The sequence below is a fragment of the Rhamphochromis sp. 'chilingali' genome (assembly GCF_963969265.1).
Source record: "Rhamphochromis sp. 'chilingali' genome assembly, chromosome: 4".
Taxonomy (NCBI): Eukaryota; Metazoa; Chordata; class Actinopteri; order Cichliformes; family Cichlidae; genus Rhamphochromis; species Rhamphochromis sp. 'chilingali'.
Window position 1 is genome coordinate 30,953,374 of NC_137948.1, and position 11,681 is coordinate 30,965,054.

At 41.6% G+C, this 11,681-nt stretch overlaps 1 protein-coding gene across 1 annotated transcript; it reads left to right on the forward strand.

The window, feature by feature from the left end:
* The first annotated feature begins 855 nt into the window (after positions 1–855).
* smcr8b (Smith-Magenis syndrome chromosome region, candidate 8b) lies at positions 856–10,543 on the forward strand. The gene is made up of 6 exons (XM_080880506.1): positions 856–1,925; positions 4,346–4,758; positions 5,801–6,522; positions 6,926–7,387; positions 7,724–8,225; positions 9,037–10,543. Exons 1-6 carry the CDS (start codon positions 1,740–1,742, stop codon positions 9,473–9,475), a joined length of 2,724 nt encoding a protein of 907 aa, XP_080736632.1. The 5' UTR covers positions 856–1,739; the 3' UTR covers positions 9,476–10,543.
* The last annotated feature ends 1,138 nt before the right edge of the window (positions 10,544–11,681 follow it).

The following is an 11,681-nucleotide window of genomic DNA, read 5'->3' on the forward strand; positions in this document are numbered from 1 at the left end:
CCCAGAAAAAATTAAATAAAGATAATTTTGACCTGTGTGTTATGCAAAGCTGCTCCAGTAAAACAATAAAAATATGGAGCTGGAAATAAACATAACAGGTGTCCTTTGAAATAATTTGACATGCTCTTATGTATTAACCTGTCTTTTATTTCATTCGTTTCTTTGTTAAATCCAGAAACGAATTGAACATCCTTTTCCACATATAAAATAATCAGGTCCCATCATGCCTTAAAGACCTCATAGTACCATATCACCCCAACACAGCACTTTGCTTTCAAACTACAGACTTATTTCAGGTTCATATGGTCTTTTTGATAAAATTGAGAAACAACTCTCCATTAGTTATGCAGCATAAAGCTATGCTGTGTTTTTAACTGCAACTTCCTTTTAAAAGGCAGGTTTTTTTTCCACTGTTGCCAAGTACTTGTTCATAAGGGGTCATCTGATTGTTAGGGTTTTCCTGTGGTAGGAACAGTTTCTAAGATTTGGTGCCAAAAGAACCTGAACTTAATAGGATTAAAAAACAAATATATTCTAACAGGGTTTCTGTAGGCTGAACTACTTCAGTCAAATTAAGTGTCGATCCTCTGTTTTTAAGGTAGTATTTCTAATATGAGCAAGCTGACTTCTATTTTAATTTCTACGTATACTTTTCTAAACCTAATGCAATGTCTTAGTTTTATTGTTCAGATTCAGCTGTGTTTTGTGTTGGGTGTAGTGTGATGCAATTAACTAGAGTAATAATAGTGATAAACATTATTTATGTAAGACCTTTAAGTCCTTTGACAAATACACAAAATTAGAAAACAAAATTTGGCTAAAACCAGCCAAATATCAAAGACACACAAAAAACGCAGTAGACAGTACAACAAAAGACACTGCATTATTGTGTAGACATGTTAAGTAAAAAAAGTGTGCTTCCATTAAAATAAACTCAACAGATAAATAAAATGACTGGTTAGTATAATATAATTCAGGCTTTAAAACAATCAGAGCGTTAAATCAACACTGTACCACACACCGATAATGACAAGCTTCATGAACACGTGAGTTTATTTTGCAGCTTGTATTTGTCTGTAAGTGCCCTCTTGAGTTGAAACCAGTGACCGGAAGTGTTCATTATCGAGTCTTGCTGCAGTGCGGACCTCCCGCGGGGCTTCACATTAAAAGCACCCACTTTGACGTCTCAAGGAACGGGAGCGTCTCGGCGTCTCTCCCTGCGGCTGCCCGTCACAAGGTTAAATATTTGCAAAGAGGCACAGGTCAGATATGTGACAGCGAGGCACATGTTTTAGACTCAAAGTTAGCTTGCTAATTGCGAGAAAAAGAGGAACACGTATCCCGGGAGAAGGTCAGCAAACCGTGTGACTTGAGCCCGCAGGGAACTTTCGCTTCTCCGTCGACTTTTCTGTGCTGCGTGTTTGTGGAAACGCCGCTTGTTTGCGCTGAAACGCAGTGGTTAGGAGGACCCACATTGAAGTTTCAATCTGGTTAACTTTCAATAACATTATAGTTTTGTTGCAACAAAAAATTGCGCAACTGTTTTTATTTATTTTTTGCCTCCTTGGTAGCGGTTGTTGCTGTTGGGTCCCGTGTGAACAGCTGACTCACGGACTGTAGGCTGGGCGGCACCGCGACATGGCGGTGTTTGAGCCCGTAGCCTACTCTTCCTCCCCTGCGGAGTAGATCAAAGGTACTCGCTGATACCCTCCTGGGGGCTGACCCTTCACCGAGTCAAGATGATCGGGTCACCGGACCTGCTGGCCTTCACCAGCACGGAAGGCTTTGGGGGAGAGGAAGACGAGCAGGAGGCTCAGGGTCTACCTGAAGAGCTCTCTGTCCCTCGCTTCCCCTCTTCTCATCCCTGGAGCACAGCAGCACAGTTTCACAGAGACTTCATATTGGTGGCTGAGTTCTCAGAGCAGGTGTGTTTGCTTCATTCAAACAAAAACTGCTGGTTTCTTACTGTGATCGCACTTGTTTTAAACGGGATCCCATGTTTTTGGGGGGTTATTTTCTGTCTATATAGTTTTAACAGGGTGGATTCTCATAAACACAAAAAAAGCTTCGAATAATGGGGTCAGTACACCTGCAGGTAATCCCCGTGTGTTTGATATAAAGGTGTATGAGGCATTGGAGAAGGGGTAGCTTTAATATGGTCATCTTATGCACAATCAGTCAATCATGGTATGAGCTGAGGGACTACATCAAGTGTAGGATAATGAAAGATTATTTTGAACTGTTATGTGAAGCTATTTTACAGTTAAATAATACAAATATGGAGCTTGTAAAGTGTCAAATGGGATACGCCAAAGTTGGACCCCCATATTTACTGATTCTCCTTCAGAAACAATAGGTGTTGAAGTATTGCAAACCCATCTGCTAAAGATTATTTTGTAAAAAAAAAAAAAAAAAAGTTTAAGTACATTTATAAATTCCCAGAAGAAAGCTAAAGACAATCCAGGCCTAGGTTTATAACCCTGCTTTATCTGCATTAAGGTGCATAGGTATTATAATAGCACGGCATCACTTGTTACACACATATAATCAGGCTGCATTCTCTACAGTGCAACCATGTTTACTCCAATACAAACAATATATTTCCTGCTGTTTTCTAGATACTTATGCATCACTGTGTTGCAGCAGATAGTGAGTTGACGTTTATTCATTCAGGAAGTCTCTTTAAGATTAAGATCTTTTTGTCAAGACAGAACTACTGAATGATTAACAGGAAATACTCTCCAAGTCAATCACACAAACGAGCCACCTCTCACATAGAGGGACGCCGAATCAAAAAGTTACAAATAATAAATTAGCAAGTGCAACTTCCCACATTGTTGCGTATCTGTAACCGGAAGGTCGCTGGTTCGATCCCCGGGCTCTCTGTCCTGGTCGTTGTGTCCTTGGGCAAGACACTTTACCCTACCGCCTACTGGTGTTGGCCAGAGGTTCTGTCAGTCTGCCCCAGGGCAGCTGTGGCTACAACCATAGCTTACCTCCACCAGTGTGTGAATGCACGAATGGATGAATAGTGGCATTGTAAAGCGCTTTGGGTGCCTTGAAAAGCGCTATATAAATCCAATCCATTATTATTGCTGGGGTTCAGTGATGAAGGATGAATAAAACACATGGCATGACATGAATACACAAAGGCAAGTAAAGACATAATATTAAAACAAAAACAACAAATGAGAAACCAGGTTTAAGCATTTATGGTAATATTAGTCTTAATTTTGTCATCATTCTTTATTTCTGAAAAAGCATAAAAATCATCTGAAAACAGCTTTCTTCTGTTTATAAGGACGCCCCTTGTAAACAAGTACATTTTAGGATGTCTGCTCCCAGCGGTATCATACAGATACACGTTCGGCAGTTTGCACCTCAGGCATGTTAAAAGTTCACGACAGTAAAATTAGAAAAAGACTCAACAAGTATTGCTTGTTTGGAAGCTTTGCCAGGAGAAAGGCTATTCTCTCTAAAGAGAACATGGCAGCAGAGCTTGTTAAGTTTGTTAGCGTTAATCTGAACAAAACGCAAGACTTCTGGGACATTTGAACAGATGAGATCAGGATGGTGATGTTTGACCATAATGCACAGCGCCATCTTTGGAGAAAACCAAACACAGGGCACCTCATACTAACTGTTAAGCACGGTGGTAGAGGGGTGGTGATTTAGGTTTGTTTCACAGCCACAGGACCTGGACTCCTTACAGTCATTGAGATGCCCATGAACTCTTCTGTATATCAAGGAATTCTAGAGTCAAATGTGAGGCTGTGTCTAAAAGCTAAAGCTTTGTGCAAACTGGATCGTGCAACAGGCCGATAATCCCAAGCACAGCTGCAAATCTACAACAGAACGAATAAAAAACAGAAAAAAATCAAGCTGTTTCAATGGCTCAGTCAAAGTGTGCACATCAATCGAAATCTGTGATGGGACCTTACCATAGCTATGCAGAAACAAATGCCTGAAATTCTCAATGAACTGAAGTAATGCTGCTAAGAGTGGAACAAAATTCCTGCATAATGGTGTGAGGGACTGATAAAGTCATAGAGGAAATAATTACTTCATGTTATTGCTGCTAAAGACGGTTCTACAAGCTATTAAGTCATGGGGTGTGTTGAGTTTTTCTCATGACTGTGAATGGCTTTTCTGTAGACATTTTCTTCATCTTATTTAAGGCTCTAAGAACAGAGGGTGTGGTATGCTCCATATGTGGTAAAAAGCCCCTGAATCAAGTTTGTGATTTTTGGACTACCTAAATAAATCCACAAATCTAAAATTAAAGCCAGATGATTAGTGACTGATTTGATTACATCTCTACAAACCCCCTGCTCTGTGTCTCCAGGTGGGTCCATCTCCTGTGCTGACAATACCGGAGGACTCCAGAGTCCTCGGGTCATTTGACCTCAACCACTTCTCTGTTCGCATCATGTCTGTGGATTACCAAGCGTCTGGCCCCGGCCACACCCCTCCATCCTCTCCCGGCCCCCGACTCAACTTCAGCGAGGACTCCAAAGTAATCCTGGGAGATTCAGCAGAGAATGCGTTTGCATATGTTCATCACCTGACGCTGTACGACTTGGAGGCTCGGGGGATGGTGCGCCCTTTCTGCATGGCCTACGTGTGCTCGGACCAGGTGAAGCTGATGGAGAACTTTTCTGAGCTATCGACACGCTTCTCTGAGGCAGCTGAAAGCCTCAAGACGGGAAACAGACAAGCATTTTCTATTGAGCTGCAGAGAAAACTACAGGAGCTCGAGTAAGAGCAGCACTTTTTACTTTGATTAAATTGGACGGTTCTGTGCAAAACTGTTTGTACTAAAATATCCAAGCCACTTACTTCTAAATATCTTTAATTTGAGCAGATTAAGAGCGTAAATTGGAAGGAATAATGAAGACGGCCTGAAGAGAGTGAAAATGCTTCAATTTCTATCTCAGTGGTGAAAAGGGGAAGCTGTTAAAGAGGAAGCAGTCACAAGCTCAAGCATCACTTCATTTATCAAAAAGGATGCTTCTTATTTTTCAGATCCTCCTGTGTGGCCTCTTGTTTATTTGGCACAGCTGCATTTAGTGATAATTTCACTGTAACTTTGAATTTCTAGCCTCAAGCCTAAGCCTAACCTGAAAGAGGAAGGAGCTGGATACCACCTTCCACTAGTAATGACTTGTAATGTGCAGGGTTGGTTAGCAGGTCTAACATTAGGCCCCGCCTTCCCTGATAACCTTTTGCTAACTTTAACCTTCTTTTTGTTAAAAGAACTGCATCCCCCAGCTAAAAATCAAATGGATTTTTAATGTAGGATCTTTTACTTTTACACAAATCCACTCACTTGCTTATAACACAGCTCTTCAGTCATCAAATCTCAGGGATGCTTTTATGTTTTAAAAAACATGTATAAACCCACATAAGTGTGTATTCAGAAATGTAGACTCAGAAGTATCTTGGGCATGGTTGTCATGGTAATTTTGAACTTTTAATGGTTTCTTTGAACTGTTCTTTTTTTCAGGGTGGATGATTGTACAGCAAAAATATCTAATGACTTTAAAAAACAAAATTCAGCTGCGCAAACTTGAATTTATTTTGGACTTTTGATAATCTCTGATACAAACAGATTCAAGCACCCCACTTGAAAGCCAGTGGGGTGCTTGAAACAGAAGATTATTTTGGCTAAGATTGTGGCTCGTCTTCTCAAGAAATTTAGCTTTTCCCAGAAGTTTGTAGTTCATGGCAGCCTTGAAACTGTGACACCACTGTTAGTTAATTAAGGGCTGCTCACCACATGTTACTGCCTGTGTTTCAGGTACAGACGGCTGACCCTTCGTAAGGACGCAGAACGTCAGACAACGGTAAATGTGTTGACAGAATCTGAAGGAGAAAGTGAAGAGCTCGAAGCTGTGGAGCGTTCAGTCTTAAATCACAGAGAGCTCCTTCGTCAGGTCGCATCTTACCCAAACAGGAAGCTCAAACAGCCCGACTTCTTGCCCTATGACCCAGCCACCTCTCTCACGGATCCACCTTTTGAGCCATGCTTCTCGTTCTCCACCCCCTCCTGCAAGTCAGAGCACCACCTGAAGCCACTGGAGGAGCTTTGCAACGAATACTACCTGTCTCTTACGAAGGACCGGCTCAAAGACACAGAGCGACGTCTCCGTGGTGACAGAAGTGTCCTGCGAACTACTTATGCCACACAATCATTGTCCAGGAGACTAACACTCACCAACTTCCTGTTTGAGCTATGGAGCCCGGACGATGCTGATGAAGAGGGCACTGAGGTGGAGCTGCCGAAGGACATGGGGAGTAAGAGGACTGGCGGGGCGTTTCAGCCAGAACCACCAAGCATGGAGTCGTTCTTCTCCTGTGTGGAGGAGATCCCAATCAAACTGGAGGCAGCAGAAGCACATACACTGACCCCTGGTCCTGGTCCTGGCACAGAGATGACGGGGAGTGTAAGCAGCAGTGACAGCATCGAAGTGCTCGGAACTGAGAAGTCGTACATGACGCAGCATGTCGCCGACAGCAGAGGTACGGCAGTGCGGAAACATTTCTCAAATAAATGTTTGGCGGATTGGGTATTTTTGTTAGTCAATTCATATAAGAACAAAAATAACAAATAGTGTCTGGTTGTTGATCAAGAGTGCCAAATATATCAGAACCGGCCCACCCAAAGGTCTAATCGGGTCCACTGGGTGGCTTTCAATAAACTCTGACATGTTTGATTTTGTCTTATATTAATTAAATACCACAGGGACTCAGTTTGAACATTTGATCCTCTGCTCCTGTGTGGATGTCTGGGATTTAAGCAACAAATGATGGTTTAAAGAAATATCAATGAAAAAAAGTCTTTCGGCTTTTCATTACATATCTAGTGAGATTAAATGCTTATTTTAAAATAAAAAAATGAAACAAAAACCTTTCTCTTCCACAGACACACCAGTCGGAATGACAGAGAGTTGCAGCAGGCGTGCAGCAGTAGACACTGGCATCAGACACCCGCGAGCTTATGCAAAGCGTGCCAACAGCGAGGACAGCATTGAAGTGCTCAGCACCACAGAATCCATCCTTACCGAAGACCTCACCGCCATCACAGAGGAGGAAGCAGAGCTGCAGCCTCTTAGCAACGGCTTTGAGAATGAAGAAGAACTACAGATGGTGGATAAGTCTTACAAAGTCCTCCAAGAGGAAGAGACACTGAATGCACCTGCTGCAGTAGGCGAGGATGAAAATGATGGGCCTGATGAGGAAGATCAGTGTTGCGTTGAAAGTGAAGAGCCTTTGGAGCAAACAATGGTTACTGATGACATCATGATCAAAGAGCAGCCAGGCGCCATAAAGATGAATCAGTTTCGCAAAGACAACAGTGAAGAGAAGACCTCCAAACTACTGCAAGGTAACACGTTGTGCAACTATTCATTTCTCAAGCTCTCGTTATTACATCCATGCTATAAAACTATGAAAAACATATATTCACTTTGTCGGTATGGTTTTTATCCGTTTTAAATAAAATCTGCAGCAACACAGAAATTAATGAGAAGCTATTTTAAAAATGTGGAAAATATGCATTTGTAATCGTGGCTTAGTGCAAATTTAGTTGGGGGTTTTTTTTCTTCTGACATAATTTAAAATTATAACAGCTGATCATTTAATAAAGCGCTTAACTGCTAGGGAAAGTAGCTGATTACTGTAGTTTTTTTAAAACATATAAAATATTGTTATTACTCCACAGCTGACGAAGCGATGAAGCCCTCACCTGAGGTTCACCAGAAGGTGCGGCTGATGCCCCAGGACAATGCGAACTTTGCACCTGGTTCCTACATGGCCGAGGTGGATCGTTGGTCTTCCCCCCGCCCTCCCCTGAGGCTGCTGAGTGTTGATGAGGAGTCAACACTCAGCAGCATCAGTTTCACTGAATCTTCAGAGCCCCCATCCCCCATTCAAAATATCCACAGCAACATCTGCTGGGATAAGAGGAGGAGGAGAAAGGCTGGACTCAGAGCCCTCAGGTTTATCAAGCACAACTCGTTCTCCCAGCATGCAGTGTTCTGTCTCCTGAGTGGCCGGCCACTGGTTGTCATCGGAGGAGATGAGAACCTAGTCAGGAAGACGGTGGATGCTCTGACCCTCTTCCTGCCTGCTCCTGGTCCTCATAGAAGTGCTGTGAAGATGTGTTTGACCACGCCCCTTCAGCTGACTGACCTGCTCACCTGGAGACTGATGGGAGTGTACAGGTGAGGGCTATCTGCCATCCTGCTGTTTTGTTTGTTTATTTTTATGCATTTATTTTTGAGTTGGCAGTAAATATTTCGGTAACAGGGTGGCTAGTGGCTAATGCTAGGTTACTGGTCAGCACTAACCAGATACCTGCTAACGTATAAATAAAATAATATTTCACTCGCCAAAACCAGAGTACAGACTTGTTAAAATACATTACAAGTCCTGCTTTTTTTGTTTCGTAACTTCATTAAGGTAATTAAAAGTCAGCAACCTCATACCGATGAGATGTCCAGTTCATTGAGCTAAGGTTAGAGCTAGCAGGCAGCTATGGCTTATATCCACTAGCCCTCAAATTGGCCAAACCATTAATAATGCATGACTTTAAACCAAATACAGTTTAACTGGAGATCTTATAGAGAAATTTAAAAAGTATGACCCTCCCTACAGTTGTAATGAGCGAGGAGGGGACATTAGCCAAAAAGTTTTTGTCCCAGACTGTAAACATGTTTGTCTGCTGTCAAGTTGGGTGCTTTAACTGTATATAAACGCTTTTAATCAGGTGGCCATTTAAGGCGAATGACTGCAGTTATTGGTCAGACCTGGAAACATTAAGTTCTGTCACCACCTTTACAAACTGAGCAGCTGAGGTTTATGCTTTTCATTGTTTACTTGCTAAGTTTATGGGTCTAGGTAGCTTCAAGTTGATCCGAAATGACAGTAAACTGACATGTGTAGAAGGCTACAGCTTATTTCTTTTTTTCTTCAGCTTCAGGTCATAAATGAAATTTATTAATGTCACATCCATGTCATGGTTTCTTGCACCAGATCATCCTCAGCTTCTTTTTCCACCATCCTTCCTTCTCTGAGTCGCTACAGTCGTTATGTGGCTCTGCTGGACCTCGACCAGAGGACGCTGCGGTGCCCGTCTTACTCTGGTTCTCTTCTCAGCAGACTGGCCAATCCTCACACTGGTATCACCCGGGGCATCACCTACTTGCAGCATCTGGAGAGCTGCCTTGCTGCGCTGGTCAATCACGTACTGGTGCACACTTTTATACCTCTTTTTAAAAATCTATGCGTTGCTAAAGAGAAGGGTAACACAGAAGAGGATTCCTGGTGTGAACGAGGTGTGAGCGAATGTGATTTGAGAGTGATGAGCTATCTGTCTCATCTCATTAAACAGCGGTATGCGGGACGTGGACCTCCAGTGTTAAGATTTGCTTACAGCTCAGTGCAAATGCACAGAAACACAATGACATCATAGGCGTCCAGACGGAGAAAAAGAAACCCTGAATGTTTAGATGTTTCTCTAATTTTTAGGTTTGATCAACTGCTGCTGTGAACATTTCGGTACAAAAAAAATGTTTTTATGTGCAGTGTTAAATATAGATTTAGGTCACATCGTTGCACTAGTGCCTCACTTGGCACCAAAACCCTTCCACATGCTGGCAGCCTTATCACTTAATGACACATGAACTTGTAATTTAAGAAAACTGAGCCTTATCTGAACACTGTGCAATGTAAGCAAGCCTGTAACCTCTATAGAGTACTGTTTACTATAGAGTACAGCAGGACATCCACATGACATGTAGGTCCATTACATCATTACTTTGTAAAAACCTGTCACCCTGCCTTTAGCATGTCTGATAGTCACAAATAACTGGCAGCCTATAATTATTCTACGACTATTAATGACAATGCGGCCCATGCAGTAAACCTGCAGGTCTGTTGGATGTCAATGGGTTCTTGCTAAAGGTTAAACAGAAAGATCAGTACCATTTTGTTTGAACAGACAGGTAGTGCATTACATTGAATCACCCATCACCAAAATCTCAAGTGAAGCATTGGTGGAGAAGTGTGCACTGTTTTGTAAAAGCTGTGTGTGGTGTAAAGGTATGTGTACTTTTAAAGCACTTTACAACTGAGTACTCGGGTGCTTTTTACTGCAAGCCTCATTCAAACAAGCGCATTTTTCTATACTGGAGCCTTGTCACACAATTGCACAAACACTGAGGGATGCAGCAGGGGCAAATGTTTAGTATCTTGCCCAAGGATATTTGATGTGCAGGCTGGAGAAGCCAGGGAGTGAACTGATCACTAATGTTTCTTGGCTGAATTGATAATGGATTTATAGTGTTGGCATTATTATGCCAAAATGGTTAGCTTGCATGAACACCAGATAATTACCTGTTTTTATCCCTCGATTATGAATTTGTAGGATTTTTTTTTCCTTTTTCAAATTAAGCAGAAACAGTCCATAGCACTTACAAATTTGTTTTGTTTTTTTTGTTTGTTTTTTTTTTAAATTGATATGGTTCAGGTACCTCTTTTCCACTGTAGTAGTGCCAGTGTGGGCGCAGATTCAATTCTGCACCAGGAACCACGGATTTCCTTAGAATTAAAAAAATAATGTTTTTGTAAAAAAATCCTTACTTTTGTCTATAAAAGTACACATTACACCATCAGTTACTGTGGTAACTAGAACTCCATAAAAGCCCGTTAATCCAACCGGGATTTTTTTTTTTTTTTGTATACAGCACACTATTTGAAACAATAAAGTGCCTTTATAAAATGACAGAGCAACAACTGTTGTTTATCTTGCTGTGGAGACAATAAAATCATTTTGTATTCAAGCAGCGATTCAGCAATCTAATGCATAAAACTGTCTTTTTATTTATAACTGTAACATTAACATTTTACGAACATTAAAAAGGTGAATCAATATCAAGTCTCTTGTCATCAGATGGTGAGTAGTAGGGTTGATCTGATATCCTCGTGTTGGTGTTGTTCCCAGACCATCATGAAAATGTTCCAGGATCAACATTGCAAGTGACCAATCAGAATGTTGTGACGTCATACTTTTGCGACTTCGGGAAAAAACAGCGTAAAACAAAAAACTGTACTTAAGCTGCGAGAAACCGCCTCTGTCCGCCGATCAACGGACCCTGACCGTAACCCTTTAATAAACAGTAAGCAGAATTGATATTGTCCTTGCAACATTGGAATTTCATAAATGCACGAATGGCTTGGCGCGCAAAAGAATAACGTCACAACAATGTGATTGGTCACTTGCAATGTTGAACCTGGAACAACATTTTCATGATGGTCTGGGAACAACACCAACACGAGGATATCAGATCATCCGAGTAGTAGTGCCAGTGTGGGCGCAGCTGCACCAGGAACCACGGATTTCCTTAGAATTAAAAAATTATAACGTTTTTGTAAAAAAATCCTTACTTTTGTCTATAAAAGTACACATTACACCATCAGTTACTGTGGTAACTAGAACTCCATAAAAGCCCGTTAATCCAACAGTGTTTTTTTTTTTTGTATACAGCACACGATTTGAAACAAAGTGCCGTTATAAAATGACAGAGCAACAACATCCTTCTCTCTGACACTTGTACTGTTGTTTATCTTGCTGTGGAGACAATAAAATCATTTTATATTCAAGCAGCGATTCAGCAATC

What these genes read in the sequence shown, in the direction of transcription:
- smcr8b (XM_080880506.1), top strand. Translation starts at nt 1,740, where the DNA reads ATGATCGGGTCACCGGACCTGCTGGCCTTCACCAGCACGGAAGGCTTT. An exon ending in TGGCTGAGTTCTCAGAGCAG is followed by an intron (nt 1,926 to 4,345) that starts GTGTGTTTGCTT and finishes CTGTGTCTCCAG; the next exon opens with GTGGGTCCATCTCCTGTGCT. An exon ending in AGAAAACTACAGGAGCTCGA is followed by an intron (nt 4,759 to 5,800) that starts GTAAGAGCAGCA and finishes CCTGTGTTTCAG; the next exon opens with GTACAGACGGCTGACCCTTC.